The sequence below is a fragment of the Ptychodera flava genome, chromosome 16 (genome assembly GCF_041260155.1).
Source record: "Ptychodera flava strain L36383 chromosome 16, AS_Pfla_20210202, whole genome shotgun sequence".
NCBI lineage: Eukaryota > Metazoa > Hemichordata > Enteropneusta > Ptychoderidae > Ptychodera > Ptychodera flava.
Window position 1 is genome coordinate 11557149 of NC_091943.1, and position 26546 is coordinate 11583694.

Here is a 26546-nt window from a genome sequence, read left to right on the forward strand (position 1 = left end):
TTTACTGTTAATTCAAGCTCTTTGTACTGGTATAATACAATATTTGCTCAACAGCATCTAGGAGATTATGGTAATCCACGTACTTCGTCAATGCCATCGAGTCGTCCTGCCAACACTAGAGCGTATAAGAAGAAATGGCAATACAGCGCTGGATAATGATGTGTCTATTGAGGTATCTTAAGTCGTGCTTTCAGGAGTTTCAATCGTGAAATTTGTTTCCATACTCGCTGATACGAGGCAGGAACACCAATCTCTTGTTAAATGACAGGTACTGGCGTATCACTGCTACAGAGATTACTCAAATGTGAAATCCTTCAATACGGTCTGCGCTTCGGCCTCAACTCCCACCCTTCAATCAAAACACACAGAAATACCATTAGCCCGCGTCTTTAGTAATTCTGACGGTTTCTTTCGTGAGGATTAATTGGACGACCTAGCAGTGACAAGGTGATTTGACAGAGTCTTAGAGACGTTTTACAGACACTCCACGGAAACGCTCGGGGTTAAAATCAATGCGGGCCACAGGATGACATTCTTTCAAGGACAGGTTAATGGACAACTATTCTATGAAAACACATTTATTACGAAAAACTGCTCAAGTGCATACTAAACAGCACAGCTGAACAATATATTACAGACTGTGATGCAAGTAAGAGAATTTCAAGTCAAGAGATATGCAAATTATATTAGTTCGATTCTGGATAGCAAGTACGCCATTCATCGACAATTTAATACTGATAAATCACAACGATAGTATCTGTCGTTTCTTCCCAACAGAATATTTTGTTCATTTACGCAAAAGTCACAATAGCACGAGGATCTTTTGACAATATGTTGTGGCAAATATTTGCAAGCCCGTTTTGAGCCATCGTGTCTGAAAGTGAAATTTTAAATCAAAGCCCTGGGTTAGAGCGATGTCTCGATCGGTACTGTGCAGTATACTTCGCCCGTGGTCTGTCTTGCGGGCATCATCATGTTCAGGGCAACATCGTACCCCGGTGGTGAATCATCGGGGATGTTCAGTTCAACCCCGCGTTCTTGCAACCTTGTCCCGTCCCGCTGGCCCTCGATTATTGGAGAGGTCTCGTCAAAATCGTCGTCATCCACGTCGTTGTCGTCATCCGGAGGGGCAATTGTGACGGCATGGCCGTTGGCGATGTTCCCTCGCGAGGAAGAGCTGTGACGCACAATGTTTCCATTAGCCGCATCCATCAACAGCGCCTCGGAATAGCTAGGCACTATGTGATGGTTATTCCTGATCCTCATCTCCAAGCTGCGGCTGCTTGTCACTGTGGCATCCCGCGGCAGTTGGATGCTGCCATTCCAATTTTCCATGGAAGAGTAAGTTGAGTAATTTGTACCGAAGAGCTTTTCAAGTTGATAGTGAACGTAAGCCGTTTTGTACTCAATTAAGACACGAAGTGGCCATGATAATAGACAGATGGAAAGACTCCAAAAGAGAATTAACGACACATACCATGGAAGCGAGTTCGATTCAGCAAAGGCAATCATATGCTCTTTGAAATCCAAATCACTTAGATTCATTCCTTCTCGGGTCTCCATGTAATCATCCCGGCCCTCGTTTTCGCCGAAGAATCTCGAACGCTGAGCTAGGTAGTCGTTTTCTGCTTCCTCGTTTGCAAATATGAAACTTTTGGTAAATTTAATCTTTGTCGCTGGGTAATCTTCAAGCCCGACTAGGTCCTTGGAGATGTCTTTGACGCCGCAATCCGAGAAATCGAACGCTCCCAGAGCCGAGTGAGAATTCACACGTTCATAATACTCCTGCGTTGACGTGTAGGCGTCGCCGTTCCTGTATCGCGTTACTTGTCTAGTCCGTCGAACATAATGGTAACATATGACCCTCCACCAGACAACGGGGTAGGCTTCTTTCATCCTTTGCAGCATGTCGTAAACCACACTAACGTCTTCCTTATACTGGAGTTCGACTCTGGTATGGCAGTGCCAGCATTCTATCAAATAGACCATGTAGATCAGAATCAGAAAAGCGATCGGGATGTAAATGTACCCGTCGTCGCAAGGGCTTCCTACCATCGGCACGGGCGTACCGCGGTAGTTGTAGGCCAAGAGTGTCACCGTTGTTAGTCTACACCAGGCAATGATGCCCAGACTGGCGTAAATCAGTAAGGTCAAAATCAAACATTTCCAGTGCGTATCGCGCCGTAACGATCCACAAAAGCTTTGGCGAATTGGACGATTCTGAAAAAGGAAAAATGCAAAATGGTTAACATGAATTTTCACTATAGCACATCGCCTTTAATTAAAACTGATTGGAAAATGGGCATTTTGGAAGCGATAAACTCTTATAGCGCATTTCAAACTTAAAATTCCAAGTGAAAGTGTCGTCAAGTTGAGTTAAAAACCACATGGCCCAAATCGAAGCTAATTTGTCAAAAATGGTTGCAATTTATGACACGTCGCTATTCATTCGCTATTGCGACCCTATTACACGTAGCTTAGAATATTGTTTCACTTACCAGCTCAATGCTTGATGCAACCCAACAAAAATTTTACAGGCCTAATTATTAGCTTACTTTGTGATAACAATGAGGTTTCCACAAACCCGAGCGACTGAGAAGAGCAACCTAGCAAAGCGGATGTGACTCATCAAGCATTGTACGCCTTATATCTCTTCAAGTATATTCCCTCGGACTTAACCGAGGTGAAGCCACAGCATCAGATTTTATCACCAAATGAATGTAGCAGGAAATTATTAGGGAATTGAGTCGAACAGTTCAATTTATTTATGAGCTGAAAGGTTAGATCCACTAGGTATTTCAGATTTGACTATCTCCAACGATGTACGCAAATCCGGACGAATCAGTGATTGTACTCCTCTGGAAACAGTCATGTGAGATTCGGTTTCTCTAAGACTCAAAGGTTAACTATCTCTTTTATAAGCCAGGGAAATATCTCGGAAGATTAGTTCGTTAAGTCGCCCGGTTCGGAGACATTCAGAAAAATAATGGAGGTAGAAAATGAACAGTCGTGAATCGTCCGAAGCTGAAAAAAGGAACCCTTGAAATTTCACCCTTCGAGGACCTAGTCGAGACGATTGTCCTGATGTACATTAGACATAACTGGTTTCACTGATTCGATTCTGTTACCTAATCAAAGTTTATTCCTCGCTTCCACGTTGGAGAAGAGTCATCACCTCACCTAGACGTTTTATTAGCTCATAAATAGGTATGCTGTTTGCCAGTACATCTAAGATACTAAACCCTGACGCAAAAGAAGACGTGCGTGAGGTATAAATGTGACTGTGAGATTGTTCAGAGTATGCCTTCAAGAGAATTGACTCCTTTTCTCAAAAACTGTGTTCGAGAGGAATGTCTTGAAAATCGAAAATGGCACACTAACGAACACGTCTTGGAGATATCAGTATCTTTGTGGAGTTGCCGATGTACGGATCCTAAACGACCGAGTATTTTTTTTTCAGATGTAATCTCAATAACAACTAACTCTGAGTCACAGACAAACACACAGAAAAACAGACAGAAAAACAGACAGAAGTATTTCATTTGCTTGCGTTTCACGAACACTACAAATACACAGTTCCCGCGTTTTTTCTATATATCTCAAGTGATGCGACTTTTTAGTTCTATTCAAAAAGTTCATCGCAGACTTCAGATACTGCTATGATTCAAATGAAAAGGACGAACATTTGTACAAGAAATCCTTCCATAAAATGTGCTGTTTTATTTTGTCGGCACAGTTACAACAATTGCAGTGGGTGTTTGGCGCGCTCTGCTAGATCTAATGATACCAGATAACGATGTGTGTCCAACTGAGACCCAAAACGCTGTACTGATAGCCAATGCGATTTTGATGACTCAACGCTAATTTTGAGCCTAATTTACGCTAATATCAAACATTTGACAGAAGTTCTAACCATGGTGAAATAACTCGAGAGGCAGTGAATTCAGTACGGACACGTCATTGCAGCCTATTTTTCACCGGGCAATTTGTTGTACACAATGGTGTAATCACTGTTTGCCTCGCGGGTACGAAAGTTCATTACAGCTCTCTGCAGATAGCCTAGCTAGATCACAGATGAAACCTAGCACAACGCACAGGCAGAAAACCTGATTTTTTTCTGTAGCAGGTCAACAATTACTGCAGATCTGAGGTGACCCGTAGATGTGTGTCTTCATTAAACTTTAATTTATACCTTCAACGATGGCTTCGCCTATGCCCGTCACTGAAAAGTAATGGTTTCGTTATCGCTGTACATTATGTTCTTCATATTCACATGATATTAAACATTTTTGCCAAGGTGACTGTGTGGTTGCTGACAGTTAATTGTCCCTACTCTATGTGATCTCCATGACTTGACTTCCTACCTTATCCAAAACCTTTCTCACTGTATAATCACCAATGAGTTTCAATCATACAGTAGAAAACATTATCTGCATGGAGCATTGCACAGCAGGTCATTAGAAGTGAACCTATGTACAAAAATGAATAATTGAAATTGGCATTTAAAATGAATACGTCAGTGAGATCTTTTCTCCGAAACACTGTTTGTTAAAAGCCTGGTTCTGGCGGACAGGAAACATGCATACATTTTCCCTCGAAGCCGTCCTCCGAATTCGGGCAAAACCTTATTTGCGAGGGTCTAGAATTTATTACCGTGAGCTCATAGGAAGCATCATCTGTGGTTGATGAAATGCAAGATATACGCCTTCCTAATATAACAAATTACCAATATTTACCCGTATACGACCCCGTGCATTCTTTACTTACCCGAACTATTATGCCTAGACGAATGCGCTGAGATTAATATGAATCTGAGTGATGTCTGTGCATACACACATCGTTATACATAGTTGACAGTAACTAATGATCTCACAATCAAAATGTGACACTCTACCCAATTTAACATGCTCTTTACATATTGATGATAAATTCTAATCTAGAATAAATGAAAGAAGAACTCCAGTTAAACTGACAGGTTTATTGACGTCTCTCAGCACATGCACACACACATACATGTTTGATGTTGAAAGGCAAATGTCGTTTAATAATTCCAACGCCTGATCCCGTACGATCGATCAAAAAGATGTCTTCAAGACCGTCGGAAAGATTGTCTCGCATGATAAATGTCATTTAACTCTACAACAGACAGTTTATCACAGTAATTATTTAAAGTCCCAGAGGGGCGACAAGTTTCATAAAAAATGAAAGAGCGAATGTAGCCATGCGTTGCAAGACAGTCTTTTTTCAAACTGATAACCACCAAAAATTGTAGGCCTACTTACTCAAGAAGAAATATCTCTCGTCGAGAAGCAAACAGATCTCAACATAATTTGTGGTGACCTTCTCGAAACAAGCGCCCCCAATATTATATTTACTATATTTGTATCAAAAGTAAACTCGGTAAATGATATGTTTGCTCCTTTATAGCATTTAATCAACTGAGCGATAAAATGAATACACTACGGAAATACATACTTTTTTACCTTCTTTACCTTGAATGAGACTTCTTCGAAAGCAATGAAACGCAAAGGTCTATAAAGTAGTATTTTGTTATGTTCTTATAAATATTGCATGTTACATACAGAAGCTTTATATAATCCAAGATGTCTGGAGCACGACTATACAGAGGTGTTTGAAAATTCACAGTTAAATGAGGCCAAGTAAATCTGCCAAGTAAGATATATGGTGTCTAGATGCATGGAACACAGGACTAATCACACAAAATTTTGATGGCAATATGGTCGTGATGAATGAGTAAGCATTATGAAAGGATCTGCGATGGAATTCAACTGCCTCTGACGCAATGCAATCAGAAAAAAACCCAAACCAAGCCCTGTTAACCCCGTTATAACAAATAACCGGCGATAATCTCCGTAGCTTGTATCATGTATGTACTGACCGTGTTAAATATTCATCGACTCTGTAAATTAGCTTGCCCAGGTAGGTGTTCTTTGAAGTATATGGCGGTGGGGTCAACTGGGAACTCTCATTAATAACAAAACAGAGGCAAGCGCGTCAAGGAGAATCATGCATTAAGAAAACCGTTACCAGAAAGCAATGGCGATATTGCTATGAGTCACGTGATTGTAGGTTCAAAGCATTTGGCACTTTTAGGAGTGATGTTTATTGGAATGTTACTATAGTTTGATAGAGGGACACTTTGCCCATTCCTGAGTAAGTTGTGTGATGGAGATCGGACATTCGTCTGCAGAATATTTCTAATCATAAATCATTTTTGAAGATAGAATTTCAACATTTGAACGAGGATTTTGTTGAATACATAATCCTGAAGTCCATAAATTTGGGTTTTGTCGGTGTTTGGAATATTTAGTCGGCCGAATATTCTAACATAGAAAGGCTAAAAGACTTAACACTGCTAACAAGAAAACTAGGTGATGGATTACGACTACATTGACTTAATTGATGTAGTTTTTTTCGCGCTACCTTTACACGTCAAAACTCTTCCCGGTGGTTTTTGCGAAATTACTGTAGACACCACAACTTCGAACGCGCTGTCCCTCTTGTGATTGACTAGAGTCCAGGTTTTACCGTTCGACAACAAGATTATCATTGCATTTGTCCATATGAGCGATCACAATGATATTTCCCAAAACTGTTGAAATAATTTGTGTTAGATCTGCGTGCGCATATAATGACGTCTTCATCTTTCTATTCATAAAATGTAAATAGAAAAACCATCATTTGCTATCTATCTACCGCAGGTCAAGTACAACTACCTCGAATATAAAATTGCTAAAGAGAAGTAAACTTGAGACATATTTTTGTAAATTCATGAAAATACTAATAACAATTACCGATAAGTTAGAAGTGGACTGCTTTAATACAGACATGTTTCTGCTAACTTAGTCATTTTCAGTAACAACGAAAATTGTGTTTTAGCCACATTTAGAACTTTTACAAACCCTTACATAAAATCTTCCTAGTAAAGAACAAAGGAACTTGGTTTTCAATGGATATTTCTGGTAACATAGGCAATATGACTTACTTGGGTCACGGGGACACTGTCACCTAAGATCCTCAAGTCATTTACGAAGTGGAACATCTTAACAATGAGTTATTTGCATGATAGATGAGTAACAGCCATTGGGCTGGAAATCAAAGATTACTTCAATATCGTGATTTTTGATTCGATACATCACACTATGCTGACGGTTTTTTCCAAGTCATGCTGTGAGTCATGTGTGATGCATATGCGCAGAGCAGAACACTTTCATGACAGAAAGCCTGGACACATTACTAAGCATGGCTGCGTAATTAACAACTCAGCTGGACGACTCACTCATACCTTCAGAGAAATGTATCCATTAGGTTATTATACGGCTGACTTCTCTCTGTCTTCTGCTTCCCCCATACGCACGCATCTTTACAAAAACTTTGCTCCAATGATCAATCAAAACTAATTATTGTTTGCGGCATGAAAGGCGCCATGGACACAAATGTTGTTGCTGTTAGTTATTATGCAAGTCTCTAATGCAAACTATACAGCCAGCTTGCTGTTATATTAGTTTTATTTACAATTTTTCTTCCGAGTATTTTCATCTAAAGACAGAAATAATCCTGGATAGAGTGCTTACTCTGAGGAAAAATGTGAATGACTTCACAAATGGTAAATTGCAAAGGATTCAGGTAGGTGTTGAAGATAGTTTGTTCGACAAGAGCTAGAAAGATAATACTTTCTGGATTTCAATAAGGACTAAGACGTGTAGCAGCACAAGCTATGTGAGAACTATGTGTTGAGATTTAATTTTACAGAACATTCGATATTACCAGTAACGGAGTTGAGCAATACCCAAGGAGAATATTTACAGAAATGCTTGGATAATTGGTCCTTGCCTTTGAAAATGCCTATGTGAGTCAACATACATACCACACTGGCCACAAACATTATACATAAGACTTCCGTAGAAGTTATCGTTAACAGTGCCGGAATTGGCACAATGATAATTTTAAATCGACGGATCCTTTAAGATATGATGCTCGCAAGATTATTGTTTTTCACTTGATTTATACAGAGTCGGTAGAGGGACTATGATTTATAATTAACACATGATAGATAACAAAGTACACCTCTTAAAGTGTGCGTGAGCATCATCAATTTTGAATGTAACTGGGAGAGTAAGAGACAGTTTACATGACATGTGTGATTAGGTCCCATTTTGGGCGTAAATATTTCCATCCACGGACGAAATCTCTTCTCATTATCTCTACTGCCGAGACCAGATCGTGGACAAGGTGAATGCGTACAGCCAACAGCACGGTCTGTAATAGGTAACATCGATACGTAGATGGATGTTGACAGATAAATCGACTGATTGACAGTCGAAAAAGCCGATATATCAGGATAAAGAGAGAGCTGCACGAAATGAATGTTTGTATATTTAGATACGATGAAATGTATTCAGTCTCAGCTACACTGGTGAGACGATGGTTATTTGTTAGTGTCACAACTGGCAGTGCTTGCAAGATTCGTGTGATTCAAACTCAATCAGCTCGACTCGGCGTCCGGTTCAGACTGGCTAAGTAAGTGAAATGCTGAGAATAATCGCGACCATATCGGATGCAAAACGATAGGTTCTCTCACGGACGTATTCACAGTTGGCAATGTATGCTGTTCACGTGCATGTCACTTTTCAGACAAGGAATACAAACGACTGTGTCATGTTACACAGTGTTGTAAACCATCAGGGGCCCAAGGATTTGCTATTTGCTCGAAAAAAGCTCTTACTCTACTTTCTAGCTGAAATTGATTCTATGATCGCACACACCTATTTAGCTCTGAAGATTTTCTCATCCGTCTTTTTAAGAAGAAAACTTAATTTTGTGATTTTCCACAAGCATTTTTGACGAAGGGTAGTGTACCCAAATCTTCTTCAAAAGAGATTTAGTAACTCGCTTTATCTGTCAGTCTGAGGTATGTCCGTGATTAAATGAATACTGTTATTCATTACAGTAATAATCCCTATGAAATAATCTTGTTCGCTGTACAAACATATGTATTAGTAATGCTTTAATAATAATCCATGTATACTTTTGTGAAAGATACTGTCTTGCCTTATATATTTTGCCATTCAATCTTTGATCAGGCACAATTCACATAAATTTGTACGTCCGTCTGTCATCTAACAATATTTCACAAGCATTCTAGAGCTTGAAGGTAACAAGAATCAGGTCTCGAAGGTTAGGTAGCGATGTTTGCGATATGTACAGGTAAAGCTTGGGCCTGTACGCCTGATTTAAGATCCCTGGCTCACTATATAACTGAGGTGTACATCATAGAAATAAAATTGTATAATAAGCGCCTTCTTTTGTAGGTATGGTTTTGTTAGTCTTGTCACATAAGCTCTGTGCTCTGACAGCCACATTGCAAAGCCTACGGATTGAAATCACAAAGTAACAATTCAATGTATTTAAGAATGGTTATAATCACGGCATAGCTGTTTGTGATATCTGGGGATATTTCAGGCGAACTCTTTAATGATCTGCAATTGGTGTACCAGAGCGTTGTAGCTGTCCAAGATATGATCAACTGTCATTTGTACTGTATCCCCGACAGACGTTTATCTCGAGATCCAGGCGAGTCATTGGAGTGAAAACTTAATTTTAGAAAATAACAAGGGACTCACAGGTACTAAAATCGACGGAAATAGCAATGTTTATTTCATGAGTTCAGAAATAATTGCCGCTGCTTATGATCATGCCCCGCGGCACTGGTGCGATGGTCATGATATCGCTAGTTCTCTTAACGACATATTTTACGTCCTCGTATAAAGGGACAATCGATCGGTTAAAATGGTTAAGCGTTTCCAATACAAACTCATAATGTTGATTTCTCGTGGTTTAGTTTTGAAACATCGTATACGCTGCGATAAGGTAATACATCTCAGAGCTGGCTTTTGCAGTTAAAGGGCAGAAAGCAAAGGTCGACGGATTTGAAAAGGAGAGTTTGACCTACATATGACGTCGTTTTTGCGTAAGTTTGACGGTGAAAGTTACTTTCTACATATATTACAACCTTTATTACTACAAGATAACCATGTGACATGTAAAATACACTCTTGTAACAAATTGGTAAACAACATTTCTGTAAACCTCAAGTAACCCAATAAACTGTTAAATACAAAAAGTTACTTTCTTAAGGATATCTTGTAGTGAATCGCCCATCTAGCTGTGCTGATATAGCAAATAAGTGGATTTGACCGTGTAGCTATGAGTTAAATGACTTGAATATAACATCGACAAACATTAGGAATATAGCATTATTCGTCAGCGGGCGATCAGTTCTTGTGTAACCTCTCCTGACGTCACAGAAATCTATTTTCAGCTAATAGCACGAAGTGATAACACTATTCACATTTGAATGCAGCTAACGTCGTCTGTGTATGATATTCTTGTAAATGTTATACCTCAGTTACGATCTGTGTTCCCATGACGCATCATTTCATGCAAAATTAAAGAGCTGGGCGTTAATCTTTGGGTAAATTACGTACAAGGGGGTCAAAGATCAGGTTTGTTTTCAACTGAAATAGTAACAGACAACAGAAATCTAAGGTCAAACAACTCTGTTGAGATACTAAGATGTGTTACATATGCAATGTGTGAATACCGAATACCTCCCGTATATCCATAACTCTCACATGACTTCCGTGTATAACAACCAGGGAGTGACGCGTTCCAACCACGGCCGGGGCCAATTGTATACCCTATCCTCCGCTGCATATCTCCATCGGCTTAAGGAGAAGAACCACTTACCTCAGCGGTCACCATTATAAGGTATGCCGGGATGTGATCTCTGCGTCCTGTCTCCTAACGTCAGAAGTCACGTGAATACCCCTGGGAAACACCCCGACAGTGAAAGCTGTTAATCAGACCCAAGGCTGCGTTCGTATGCATTTTCGGGTGTTGGATATGGGAACTCGAAATGAAATATGAGAAAGGATATAAGACTGACAGAATTGCCTTTTTTGAAAAGATACCGCCAGAGGTTACTGACAGGTCATGTGTGTCCTCATTTAAAAAACAGAAGTAATCGTCATATCTGTATGCAATGTCCCATGGGAAAGATGACTTACGTATTCCTGTTATTTCTGTAACAACTCGACCACAATACAAAACATGTAGTCGAAATCATCTTCAGCAGAGAACATCTCGGTGCCTGCATCGAACAGATCATATCAATGTGTCTTAAGCTTCATGTTTTGGTCATACTGACATACACACATGAACAAAAGGTGTGAAAGAAACTGCACAAACGCACTCTCCACACATGGCGATGTATGTCACAGCACAGTTACGAGTGTAGTGATACATAGCGGCCGTCGCGTAGAATATTCTTAGCATATTACGCGGCGGCCGCTATGTATCTAAACACTCAGAACTGTGTGTCAGAACCAATCCATAAAATTTATGCTTTGGGAAAAGAGATACATGTCTATCAATATTCACGCTCCAAGCACTGCCTTTAAAATTTGATATTGACGGAATGTTTAATAATAGATACCGTACGGGGCTATTACTTTGTAAAAATTTAACACCTGACTGCATATCATTTTTTCTCTTTCGGAGACAAAAAGCGTTTTAGAATGTTCTGTGGTCCCAAGGGTTATCATATATTCTGCATCAAAAGATGCTTTCCTGTTTACTGGGCCACGAGTCAATTTGAAAGGTAAAATTTTCCGAAGCGCTCCGAGATCGATTCCAAAACTTTTCAGACTTTTCTGACACATAAATTCAATGTGTTGCACCTCAGAGGATAGAGGGACTGTGGTTTCACCATTAACGCGAGACAATTCACAGTGCGCAAGCGCAAACCGATTTTTGTACATCACCTGAGAATGACGTAGAGGAAAAGGGATCCAGTTGGCAGCCGACAATGCAGAGATAAAGCTCTTCTTACTGCTAAATTTTAATACATCATCACTTATTCCTTGCGCGAGAAATGAATGACCAATTTAGCAGAGCAATCGATCAGGCGTGCTACTTTCTCTGTGAAATCCCCAGCTAAATCTCCTCAACGTCTCAACGGCAAATAGTCCACAGTATAAATCAATAAAATTGCCATGCCCGAATAAAATCCAAACCCAAAGAGGGAAAAAGTGAGGCCGGGTGCATTTGAAATGGCCATATGTATCATGGGAGATGAATCTGCTATCATACTTAGCAATTTAGCATTATGCAAGTGGGCGCCGCTGACGTTTGACTAGCAGGGTCTAGTCTAGTCTCTGCGCAGAGAATAGAGATGGGCAGGCAAACATATAATAGCATGACAATGCATTCAGAAACCATTATATAACATTTATAAGTAATACTTCAGCAGTCTTTAGCGACATGTGCAAACTAATCATGTATATTTTTACAGCAGTTGACGGTGCAATCGAGTGTTAAAAAAATTCACATCGTCGGTCGTTATCATCGAACAGTTGTGAATATTGAATGAAATGCACTGTATATCTCGGTGTTTTGGCTATTTAGGCTGCGTTCACAAATAACGATTAGGGGGGGGGGGGCTGGAGGAATTTCGATTGAAATCTTATTTTTTTTCAGATCCCCCCTAAGTACCCTAAAAAATTTTCAAATGCCCCCCCTCTATATGGTCAAAATTTTTGAAGTCCCCCCCAACTACCACAGGCCCGCATATTTGTAAAGGATGTGAGCGCAGAAAAAATAAACATGTATTGCGCCGTTCTGCTCACAGGTGTTCAACACTACCTGTATTAGCACTTTGTATAGTCATATTCCAAAGGCAAGTTCTTTAAATGCATCAGTGAATTTTTTAGATTTATTGGTCTAAAAGCCAACTTGAGTTAATCCAACTCTGGCCAGGTCAATTGCTCCTGTTGAAGAGCACACAAAATGCAATCATGAGAGAGTACGAAAATTGTGAATTCTGGCTAATTGCCGTATTGCACAGTTACCTACCAAAAAATTGTTTCAAAACTAAAAGACCTATATGAATTAGATGCTACTCAAAATTGACAATACCGGAAGATTAAAATATTCCATCAAATAAATGCTTTAATCTCTGAAATTTTGGGTGTGATAATTGCAAATTTGGTTAAAAAATAAATAATTCCATTTGGTCACATATTTTTTCTTTTAGTCTTTACTATTCACAGTTTTACTTCTGTATCATTTTATGATAAGAGTGTGAAAATTTAGAAAATCAAGCATGGTGACCCCATCTTTTTTCTTTAATATTTGATTGTTCTCATATGCCAGAATTCAAACATTTCTATGTTTTCTTCCATGTGTTGCACTCTGGCCTGATCTTGTGTACAAGTGAGTTTCACTGTCATGAGTGTCATTTGACCAAAACTCTTCTTCAAATACCATGTACATCAGAGTCAGAGCTGTCTCTGTCACTGTTCAGGTATGCAGTGGCAGTGACACTGCAGTAGCATGGTAGTATCTGATAGTGACACTACCCGTAGGCAGTAGCTGTATTAACTTTAATAATTTTGGCAATATTTTTGTTCAGTTTTACTACTGCGTTCTTGTTCTACTCCCTACAGCATGTTGAATTGTCCAGTATTCAGCTTGCTATCACAGCCTACATGTATGTATGTGTTTGTATCACTGACAACTGACTGTCAGTCTGGACTCCAATTAAATTATCACCAAATACATATTTATATTTATATATACAGGCTTTGTCAACAAACTAATATTGTGTGTTTGAGCATACTGTAGGGGATAGCAAGAAACTGTATTTGTTATATTGCATAGAAATATTGCAGAAATCATTAACAGTTGCAGCTTCTGCCCTGTTACCAGGCTCAAGTTTGTTTTTTACGACAAATCACACGTTTAGATTTTTTCGAGATAAAAGTCATGAAATGTGACAAAATGGTTCTAGATTTTGTTAAATTATTACTATTTAATTTTGATGACATTGAATTTATATGCGGGCCTGTGGCCTGTGAATTGAATTTCATTGAATTACCTACAAAAACTGGGAATTGGAAAATGTAAAACTCAAAAGGGACAGACCCAAAAATTTTCAAGTCCCCCCCTACAGGTACAGCAGAATTTTCAAGTCCCCCCCCTCCACTACCCCAAAAATTTTCGAATCCCCCCTGAATTCCTCCAGCCCCCCCCCCTAAACGTTTTTTGTGAACGCAGCCTTATTACATTACTATGAACATTGGACTCCGCTGGCTAATGACGGCGATGATAAAACTCTGCATTAATAACCGACCACAGACGATGAAACGGATTTCCACCGTACACAATGTATGTCGTCGGCTCCACTGTTATCACGTTCGTCAACTAACCTCAATTAAGATGCGCCGCTGGTTTTATCGCAGAAGAGTGAAAGGGGTTTATTGAAACGTTTCATCTCCCGATAAAATTCATCGTCGTCTAATGATACATATTTATCATCCGCGCATTTGACAAAAAAGATGGGGAGATAGGCGGACAGTTTTACCGTTTTCATCCTACGGTATTATTATTTTTTTACTGTCAAGGCGTAATGTTCTGATCCAGTCTCAAAATTTGGGACATTCTTTCCAATTCGCCAGGGGCGTTATGTTTTCTTGTGATATATGATAATTGTCCCTCGAACTCTCATCATCCCAATCATTTACCTACCTCTCTTCTCCTTCAATTATCAAAAACCGTCATTTAAATTGTGCAATCCATCAAGTCTACTTTTAAAGTCGACATCGTCTGTGTTCTAATTTTTGATGGTTGGATGACTAACGAACAACCCATCAGCATTACTGGCGTCGATGAACCACGGTGGACTTGTGTCATAAACCAGCGCTACGGTTGTATTCCTATTTTGGATTGGCGTGTTTCCTTTTCTCGCGCAGACCCAACGGGGTGTTTGCATATTTTTTTTTCGACTGCAGAGTAAGCCCGTGTTTTTCCCGGGAAGTCCTGTGGGAGAAAATCTCTGAAATGATTCAAGTCAAACAAAATCATTGAATAAATTGCATACCAGCTTATCTTAAACGGTAATGTATGTTTAAGTGAGTCATGATTTAATGTGGTGTCTAGGCAACCATTCAGATTGGCAAAATGCATAATATTCTTATCCATTGTTGTAAGGCGCGCCGCGAGACAGGTGGGATGTTGTTGCCATATAATTGTGCATTTCTTTTGTAGACGCTATCACAGCAGGGACAGTGTTGTGCCATAATTCTTCCGTTTCTTTCAAAGTTGGTATTTTAATAGATAAGCGTGTCCTTTAAGAACTTGCTTTCGGGCCTGAATAAGAAGGCTACGCAGAGGCGAATAATGGGAGAAAGAAGCTTTATGCGAAATCTCAAATAACTTCCGCGATCCCGTCTGTCTTTCGGCGATTTGTAAATATCACGATGGCCTGAAAAACCAACACTTCTGGATCCTTGCCGTGCCTGATTTTTACAATGCATATTTTACCGCAAGGGCAATCAAAAGAAATATTTGGCGAAATGTAACATATATTATCTGCCTGTCATAGACCAAAAATGCGTGAGCAGATCACAGTCGAAAGGCATTGAATTGTGTGGCGAGTCTTTTTAGTCAAAGATTGGCGCATGTCTTTCTCAAAACATGCAATCTAGATGTTTTTGACAAGATTATCAATAAAACGTGCACAAGCATGTTTAAATTAAATCATGGTCAGATTACAGATGTACTTCCCATTACTATTCTCATTATTTATATTCAAATAAGAATGTACGTATACTAACAGAGACAGATTCTTTATACGTATCATGTTAAATCATATCACACAATGCGAATAATGATTATTAATTTTGTTGTAAATTATTTATTCTACATGACGTTATTAGGTTCATTAAAGGTATACTGTCACCTGTTCCAATTTTGCCACAGTTACCATGGAAAGAGAAAATCTAACCAATGACAGATTTTAAGCGGGTGGCCATTTTTTAAAAACAACGCCCTCACATGGGCGTTTTGAATACCAAGGAACGCCCCTTTGACCATACATGGGCATATTTAGATTACAGGTGACTGTATACCTTTAATGGTGACTTTATCATGTAAATAAAACATCATTATGGGAAAGCTTTAGACTTAGCACGTGCGTAAATGACAAAAATTAAGAACTTGCATCTTCCATTTATGTCCAGACTGTTTTCTTAGATTTAATAAAAAGAAAAAATCCTCAGAATTTGACTAAACATGACTTGTTTCATCTAATGTCTTCCCTCGACCATCATTTCGTCGCGGTTTCTGTGTATCAGCGAACGGGCCTGACGAGAATTGAACGCCCGGATTTACGTATTTCAATAGTACTGCGTATAGGGAGAATATCAATAAAGGCATTAGAAAACTTTTTACTGGATTAAGTGTTCTGCAAGTAGCAGAATACCCTGTATCCGGATGGAAGCGTTTCCTGGTTACGTGTCATCTCTTAAACGAGCTCAGCAATTGCAAGGGTGCCATCATCAGTTCTATCAAGAGCCACAAAGAGTCAGTACTGGGAACACGTGACGCAATGGCAACAACGAACCCGTGGATTGAAAAGCAATAATAAGGAGGGAATGAAACACAGTCGCGAAATGACTATCTCATTTCCCTGGCAACACTTCAAACTGTGTTTCGTTGGGCTAATTCGAAACAATAGCCATTTACTGCGTTGAAATCAATTATCTATGCAATGACAAGATATAAAAAGACGATTGCTATCGGTCTCTTTCTGTACACAGTCGCGCTTGTTAAGCCTGAGAAATAATGAGCTCAAAAAGGCAATTATAGAACAAGATACACTGATGGCATATTATTTCTCATACGGATTGGCTAATCCACGCCAGCTGCGATGGGTGTAAGAATTGAATAGTGAGAATGGGAAGCGTTTCAACAAACACCACATCTTTTATGGGCTGGTGTTAGATATAAGCCTGTCCGTTGTCGATCTGATCAGTAGAAAACATGAAGGCCTAGGCTACATACATACAAGTAATCATTCTAAATCTAATCCAAAACCATGCTGCGTTTTCTCCTAGTCATCCTGTTCTTAAAAAGAGGCAAAAGTTACAGTAAACATGCAGAGAGACAAATCTCAAAGTAATTTCCTTCATATTTTCGTCTTAATGGACTATGCTCCGCCCGAGGAAATATGCGCTGGACATCCAATACGGCAATTTGGCGAGGGAGAAAAATCGGCACGGCCTTGAAGGTAACACAGAAGCAATCATCAACACCGTAATTTGATTCAAGTCGGAGAACTCTTTGCGGGAGTCGGTGAATTTGAAATAAAGTCGAATACTGGACGTTAATATCATACTCGATGGGGAGTTAATTGAGGTTGTATGGAAATGAGACAGGGAGACTGCTTATTATGCAAGTAAGAAGATTCATACCGAATACAATATCTTTTTGCATTCAATATCACAGATTGAAGTCCAACTTGTTATGTGAGATATCTAGTAGGATATTTCCCATTCATACTGTCTCACTTACGTTTATAATTACCCCTAATCTTATAAATGCCTTCGGCGTCAAATGTATGGTAATATATAGTTGTACGACTGACCCGATGTTCAACTGCTTCTCGTGCATATCATTAACACTACTTTCCGACCCTTTCGATTCGATTAAATGAGGTAGCTACGGCCTTTTTTAAATGGCTTAGCTCTGACCTCCGTGGGTGTCTCAGGCTATTCTCGTCTTTGCCGCGACGTTCTCTGAGAAGGAAGCTAATCTAGATTCATACACGACTGCACGGTAGTTTGCTCCTTAATTCAATGAATCCATTGCTAGGCTATGTCGCGCAAAGAAAAGCGCGGAGCGAATTTTTCAGAAATGCCAGGGACTGCGTCATTGAAAAGTAGAAGAAGACACAACTTCACATGAACCTCAGACAAATATCTTTCAAGATCGAGCACAAAATAAAGTTAACGATGTGAACGTGTCATTACAAATAATATCCCATCATTATGGCGGGATCTGTGCCAAACTTTGAATGGTTTGTATGTACAATGAATTATAGTTAGTCGTCACGATATCTACTGCACGGGCATGAGTTTCCTTCCCGTTATATCTTTGTCATTGCATCACCCGTCGCTCCAGTTATACACATGACAGTTGTATACTCATCAAAATGACAAAACGGAAATAGATTATCAGAATATGCCGGCAGCGTCCAATGGACGTCAATGTATGCGAGAGATGCTTTGAATGTAGTGAATGGGGCATGTTTCCACGTGAACATTGAATGTACCGACAAACAGGACACAAAATTATGAATAACTCGCACGATTTATTGAGCCTCTATTTCCGTGATACCAAAACTAGCGATACTTCAACGGAAAAAAGATTATATCAGATGCGATTTTAAATTTGTTAGACTTTATATTTCCTGATCTGACAAGATGATAGCCTATAGTTGGGCTTACAACTCTATGTATGTATGTATGTATGTATGTATGTATGTATGTATGTATGTATGTATGTATGTATGTATGTATGTATGTATGTATGTATGTATGTTATGTTATGTATGCATGTGTGTACATATATATATATATATATATATATATATATATATATATATATATATATATATATATATATATACGTATGTATATCCCAACTCATTACACACATATATGTATATGTGTATATGTATATTTGAGAGAGAATGAAACATGGGGACTGCATTTTGTTGGGAAATAAAAATGTCGTATCTCAGACACTTAATGGTTATGAGGCATTTTAGTAATCAAAAGAGACATAAATTTCGATAACGGTATTTCTCACAGAGTGAAAACAATTCAGTCGACCATTCAGGTTAATAAGCCTTGGCAAGTATAACATTCTTAAGCACATTTTGTGTGCTTTACGATTTGCGATGCGTTTGCTAGAAAAAAATAATTTTTATGTGCACATTACTGCCACAGTAATTTCAATGGAATACATTATTTTGACAAGAAAATTGACGGGAAACGTATTTTGAAAAAAGCACATTGAAAACATACCTGAATCAAGGACAGTCATATGAGTCTCTCTCTCTCTCTCTCTCTCTCTCTCTCTCTCTCTCTCTCTCCCAAATGTTTCAAAACAACCAAAACAAAATCAAAGTTTTCAATTTTTTCGAATACGGCTAGTTTTCAATCGGGTTCAAACCCACAACATACGGCAGCAGGTCTAGCGGACAGGCAAAAGACAGAACCGCTCGGCTGAATCCCCACTCTCAAGAAAGATTGGTTCAATAACTGGGCTAACTTGTTACATTTAACGGCCTCAACAATTAATTTATATTCAATTTGGATCCAACTTTTATTGAAAGCTGACAGGGACTAAACAAGGGTTCTAATTGTTCAAAGGTTAAGTCATTGAATTCGTCATCGGGAAGTGGTCGTCATATTAATTTAGCTCTTCAACGTTGGTCATCGGCTTACTGCGTGATGTGATATTACATGAATTACGGTACCCGTACGGGTCATCGCTGGGAGTTACTGCGAAACGCAAGCAAGAGCTAGACTCGTGTTTACAAAACACGTGGAGCGCGTGCAGCGAATCGGGCATTGCTTTCGACGCATTCCAGACATCAAAGATTCATACGCATTTCATAACTTGCTGTACCTTGGCGCCCCGTAATAGCGGGTTCGTCTCCATAGCTCGGTATTGTATAGCATGGTCGATACAGTTCCCTTAGGCAGGTTTGCCTGTCTCCATATTGTACTAAACAGTATTCTTCATTTATTATTAATTTTCAATTATCAAGTCAGCATCATCTCCCTCGAAAACATTAGCTTCAGACTGTAATACAAGACTGAGAGAAGACAAATTAAATACGTAATCCATGACGGCCTCTTAATTCCAACAATGATAACGCCGAAAAACTTCACATGAGACAATATCACATCCGGGATGGAAAATTGCCTTGTGGGTATGAGGTACTTCGAACTGGCGACGATTGTACGACTGGGTGACGAGTACTCCGGACTATATATAACAACTAGATGACGGCTACTCAATATGTAAGCCAAAAGGGATATCTGAAGAAAGACATGAAGACAAAACCCTGGATCTACTGTTTCTCAAAGTCCTGAAGAGTTCCTCCTGTACCTCTTAATCCTAAATTCAGGGGGCGAAATAGGTCGACTTTCTCTGACATTTGAAGCATTTCGGGGTGTGATAACATGTGTTTTTAATCAGTTTTGCGTCTGACGGAGCCACTGTTCCTCCCTCAAAAGGAAAATGAAAGCAATTTGACTGCGAAGATACTGTACGGAAGCAACGTTGCACTTTACAGTTGTTCAAAAAAAAGGAGAGGGTACATCATCGTATGAAGATTTGCATCAAGAAATTTAATATAACCTAAATTTACCAATATTTGCCATTAAAATGACCTCCATTAAATGTCAATGTCATTGACAACGCGATTTTTTTAACGAAATGGGAGTACGGACAAATCATTATAACTCGTTTTACAAAAGCTCGACACACGTAATGGCAAGGCAAATTATAGCAAACTTTGAAGGGTATATCTTGTCTCAAACTTTGCCCCACTGGTACCAGGACTACTTAATACGCAGTTGTGGAGTCGACCGCACAGTTTGTCGCTCAGACTCATATTATGTTTTACTCGTTGTTGACGACCGATCGAACGTTCGGGAGCTATTAGCGCGCCAACATTATTACAGTAAACCGTTGGCTCATTTTCAATGATCAATTATTTATCAATTTTGAGTTTCTGCGTTCTAATACCCAGTCTTCACACACAACAAAAGGAAACATTATAAAAACTGCAAAAGTCAGTTTTGTCTTAATTTCGAAAGGTTTGTAGTTTGTAACTTTAAATCTGGCTCTCTTGAATCTATTTTCTCTCGTTCGATATAAATTTATGTCACAGTGTTTTTTTTAAAACCAATGCACAGTTGCGAAACGTTGAATTTAAAATCTCATCAAAATTGTAGACGAGAGTACGACTCAAATACAACATTTCTCTTTTGGACCTATAATAACTTATTCCAAGGGTCAACTCGATCGGGTCAGATATCGATTGCTTAATTTCATAGATTGATTTTGTACCCCCGCCCTATATGTCGTTTATGTAGGAAAGCATGGAAAACTGAAACTGGTAATCGACACTGATGTGTTTTTATCAAAATCTAATTAATATGCCGAACGTGATTACTGTAAATGTATCAAGGAAAAGGGGTTTGATCCAGTCAGTACAATTGCCCCAAAGTGGATTTAAATCGCTGCGGACCTAAAAGAAATGTGAGTCAGTTTCATTTTCCATGAATGTTCAATTATGCCTTCTTGGCGGCGTTTTCGCGAGTTATACCAGCACCAATCAAATGTCAGGGACTTTTTCTTTAAAATCGCGAAAAATCAGAAAACAATCCCCGAAAAAAAAGCCACGTCTTCTTCCAGTCTCCTCTGCTTGATATTCACTCATTACCACGGAAAATGTAGAATTATGTCAAAACTGTCCTTGTAATGTTTGGAATTGATGTACGACAGGGATGTCAAAAACTGATGACATTCGTACTCTGTTCGTTTGTAAGTCCACATTGCCTGTTTAATTTGTGGTTTAAGTCTGGTGTGTACAGCGCTTGTCTTCGATAAATCCACTTGAGCTTACCTCAGCTGACTTGTTTGAGTTGTGAATATTAACATTTGCAGATTTACCCTGAGAAATTTGATTTCTATACCATTCATATACCATTCCTATGAATGTAAAAGGCATATTATACACTTTTATATACTTTTGTCACGTGAGCACGCATACAAACTTATTGCAACATTGAAATAACGCACGTTTTTCATGTAGCGCCTAATATTTAAACCTGGATCACTGAGCAAACGAAGTATGTTTCTCTCTCTCTCTCTCTCTCTCTCTCTCTCTCTCTCTCTCCTGTTAAGACCGTAATTTGTATTTGCTCCTACTATACCTTATAATATCATGATCTTCTTTTTTATATTATCAGCTGTATTCAAACTGGAAAATTTCGCTTGAGGAATTTGTATGCCATCGACTGATCATCATTCAATACAAAAGCAAGCCGTTTGGCTGAATCGTCTACCTTCTGGGCAGGACAATTGACGCTTTGCTGGATTGTATTTTTAGGGAGCCCGTTACTGTTAGCCACAATCAGAATCGACGGCAGCCTCATTGTAAAGAGGGAGTGGTGTAGCTAAGCCTTTGAGTGTGTATTGATTCACAGGAGCCTGAAACAACTGTAGAATAAGGAATAAATCGGTTACCGTCGATTATAGTGATGTGGGACTGTATGTTACGAATCACGAAGTCCTAATGGCCATTGATTGCGTTGATGAATCGTTCGGTTCAAGTAAAACAAGTGAAAGACTTGCAACTGTGAGGCGTATCGAATCAGACTGTAAGCATCCGATGAATAAATGGATTCTTTGCATTTCCCCCAATTTAAACTGAATCCGTCACAGCGTGTGACATACGTCAACGATAAAATAAACCTTTTCATCGTGCAGTCAGTACGCCAATTATTAGAAGCAGTACAAGTGCGCTACCGTACACGGGGTGTTTTAGGTGAATCGGGGGGAAATTATCGGTCGTGGATGTCATGTCTCTGGGAAAATGATGAATGTCACCTTGTGCCCAGGTAGGCTATGAAAACTGACGGAAACAATCGCTGACCTGCGGTTGTCACTGACCACGATGGTGCCCGTCAAGCCTAATCGATAGATACCTATGGCGCAGAAGAGTGCAGATCACGCCGTGCGAAAACGGCTTTTTAGTAAATCTAACGGGAAATTGAATAGGTCGTAGCAGGCTATATGCATCTTGCCAGTAATGAATACCAGAGTGTCAAGTCTCCATCAAAACAAAATATACAAACGTACTCGACTCCGTCGACAGGGGACATCGTGGGGAAATATTTGTTGAAACATTACGCTCAATACAATCTGTCGTTGCTTGAACACGTCTATTCAAAATTGTTTGCTCACATTACAAGGATAATAGAACAGTGGTTGCACAGAATTATTTGCACCCAGCCATTTTTCCTAGCAACAGCAAGTCAGTTTTAGACTTCATCAAGATATTCCTGTTTCTGAGATATATTCGAGTCAGAGACGAAATGGCTCTCCATGTGTCCAAGACGATGGCGCTAGTGGGCGATCTAACAACTCGGTCGACACATGGCCGTATGTTTCTTTCTTATTAGGCACTGAAGTAAAACACGAATGTGATCCACCTAAGTAAGGCGAATATGAAGACAATCACAGATACATCTGCCATTAAGAATGGCCCGTGAGAGGGTTAATGAATAGACCTGAACATCGATAGTGTAAGCTAATTGCCATGTCTAAGGCACCGTATACCTTTCAAGAAAGACACAGAGTGCCACTTCACTCAGATTCTTCATCCATTTTCGATTACAAGAAATGATAAGCAATTACTCGACGAGGCTAATCAGGACTAGAATGGGCGGGTAGGCCCCCAAACGGTGTGATCGCTGATGCTATACAAACTCCACTCACCTCGTGCTGGTTTTCCGTGGCATTGTTCATTTTTCGGCGGCGATTAGGAATTCCGTCATCTCTTCACTGTCGCAACTGCCCGTGGTACGCCGCCGTGCGTGCAGTTGGGGCTGTTCTGGCAACAGCAGCTATAGCCTTATGTTTCGCGAAGTGATGGGAGCGACACCTGTAAGCTCCTCGGCGGGAGAACAGCTTCCTTCACCAGGGCTAGCCTCGTCGACTGAAATCCAGCATCTGCTACGACGTTGCATCGGGTAGGAGTACAGTGTTGGACCCGGGCTGCCTGTCTACATAATTCAGTGCATAACAATAAATCATTCCTGGGGAGAAATATTGCAAGTCTAAACTGCAATGGTAGACTGTTAACGTAGTTTGAATGTATGGAACGTCATTAAACGATTTCGTCTACGTCGTTTCCAATTACCATAATCTGCATAAGAGAGGGAAAATTGATAAATACACGATTACTGAGGAAAACAAACGGCTAAAGACGGGCGTTATACAGTACAGTGTTACAGTTTGGTACAGTATACTTTACAATCACTCACTCCGATTTCTTCTGAGCAGGACGGGGGCATCACTGTGAAAATATGATCATTAATTTCACGGAAGACGAGGCGATGACGATTTCAAAATATATCGGATTCAGAAAGATCGCTTTGTAGACAAATCATCAATCATAACCATTCCAAGCAAGACGATAGCTGACGAACGTGAAGAATTGTGCCAATATAAGACGCGGTTCGGTTAAGTCATGTAAGATTTATTTCATATGAACCTCCAGTGATTCTCGTCGAAAAAAGACGCTTTGATGTTGTCAATACTGCACACAGTAATGCAAAAACTTACCTCATTGACCAAGGTCGCACCAGCCGGAATATTATAATTTTCCCAAAAAGCGATCGGGAAAGCTGTAGATTCCCTGTCGTCCGTGCGACGGCCCTGCACACTATCTGCTGTAAGGTCACAACAAGTCATTAAAATGCAACTGGCTTCATTGACATGCGTACACTGACTAGGACAGCGCCGTAGCAGCATCGCTGAATTCCCTCGACTGCTTACCGCGACATGTGTACGAAGGTCTTCTTGAATACTGACTCAACTTGTACACGGGGATTTGAACACACCGCTTTCCCCAGTAACAAGACGCCGCCTATGAGACTGGCATGATGAATATTTAAACACGGCGCCTCATCTTGTATTTTAGGCACCGCGAGCCTGGAAGGGGGAAAATGCATTTAATAGAACGACTGTAGATGATTGGCCAGCGAGCAATCTATTTAAAGATCACTAAAGTAGCAATTTGACGGTATGTCGAACTGCTGTTAAATTCGATGATTGTTGCAGAATTGCACATCGACTCATAAGTCGGTTAATAAACTCCGAGAACTCACATCGATGTCTTATCATTATTTATACTAACTCGGCCTTTCTCACTTATTTATTTTATTTTATCTATGAATTGTTTGTTTGTTTGTTTTTTTACTTTGGTAGGGTAAAGACGTGATTTCCTGTTTCTTTAATTTCTGTCCTGAAAGTCAAACAACATGTCTCCATAATTCCTAAAGGTAAAAAACATACAAACGCTTTACCATATCATGGTCTCATGTTTTGTTCAGAAGACTGAAACATACTTCATTATGAGGAAAACAGAAGATAACAAACTCAGAAGATTGAGAAAATATCGCGCTTGACCCACTTTTCATTTCAGCTGCATCATTCGCGTTTAAAAATCATAAATTCAGGTACGCGCATTACCAAGGCAATTTCCACTGGGCAATCTTATGCACTCACCGGAACACAATATGCAACGCATGCCCGCAATTGACCGCACTGGCAAATACGTATTCACTGAAAAAAGGAAAAAAAAACACATCACCAGCAAGACGGAACTAAATCAAACGCCTCGATTCAAAGAAAGATTGAGATGAAAGCGAGGCTTTCATCCACAACACTATCTCCTTTTCTGTCAGTTTCAGATTTATACTCCCTTCGATAAAACTCCCACATTGAACACTTTATACAAAGTATATTTTCTTGAGTGCTTTGATAAGAACACCGGATCGAGCCAAATTGAACATTGGCTCGGCACATCTATTATGATTAGGCCGTGGTTGTTGCCTGGTGAGTACAAAGGCACAGGAAAAAAACCACGGAATACCGAAATTGAATGCCATCCGATGCTCAGCCAGTCGGGGTTACTTACAAATCTGACACAGGGAAGCTTCCTCGGAGTCTCCCCATGGAACTCACTAAAACTCCACACAGTTTACCTGGAACATATCCCCCATGGGAAGCCATTGGAACACCTTTACGACTCCATTTGCGAAAAAGAGCCAACTCCTTTTGGCGGTGAAAGTACGGGTTTTAATATATTTTGCCGAGTTAATTGGGAACGATATCGATTCATATACCCGTGAATAAACGACCAGGGTCTGCAAAAGGTGAAGCCGACGATATCCATTTTCTTTGACTCTAACCTTCCCGCCTGGATAAGCCAATCAACGTCAATGAGAGAGCTAACAGCTAAGTCACCCATTCGCTTCTCATTTTGTTTTCCAAATAAGGTCGAGCTAGTTTAAATGCAAAATTAAGATATATGTAAAATGTCTCTCGGTGATATAAGCTGAGGTTCCCTTTTTTGTGTTTCTTTCTTTGCTAATGATGGCTATTCAAATATTTTTGAAAAGACTAATCACCACTGCGGATTAATCAGTCACATATCTTTTCTGAAGAGTGGAATGGCTCCGGGCTGCAAACAGTGAGGCTCCTCGCAGGAACACGCGTACTGTGTATATTTCTTTCTTCGCAGTCTACTTCAGCAGAACATGCTCTATCTGACCCTTTGCAGTTTTACTTATCTTAAAACCTCGAAGAAAAAACTATGTAAAAAGGGCATTGCACATCACCGCGGGCTACAGAAAAAAGTGCTTTCACGTACGCCTCACATGAGTTAGTTATAATCAGCGGCTCAGATAGACGCATTACCCGCAAGTTGCCGCAACGGGGTTATTTCCCTCCATATTCTCATATAGTTTCATCCCAGAAATCAATGCCTTTTCAGATGTGATTAAGTTCCATATAATCCACAACGTTAC

General features: G+C 39.7%; 1 protein-coding gene across 1 annotated transcript; it reads right to left on the reverse strand.

The window, feature by feature from the left end:
• Positions 1 to 562: 562 nt before the first annotated feature.
• Positions 563 to 24662, reverse strand: LOC139152818 (transmembrane protein 151B-like). The gene is made up of 3 exons (XM_070726164.1): positions 24298 to 24662; positions 23449 to 23878; positions 563 to 2220 (listed from the first exon to the last, which is right to left on the reverse strand). The coding sequence occupies exons 2-3, from the start codon at positions 23476 to 23478 to the stop codon at positions 907 to 909; spliced, it is 1344 nt and encodes a 447-aa protein (XP_070582265.1). The 5' UTR covers positions 23479 to 23878; positions 24298 to 24662; the 3' UTR covers positions 563 to 906.
• Between the last annotated feature and the right edge of the window lie 1884 nt (positions 24663 to 26546).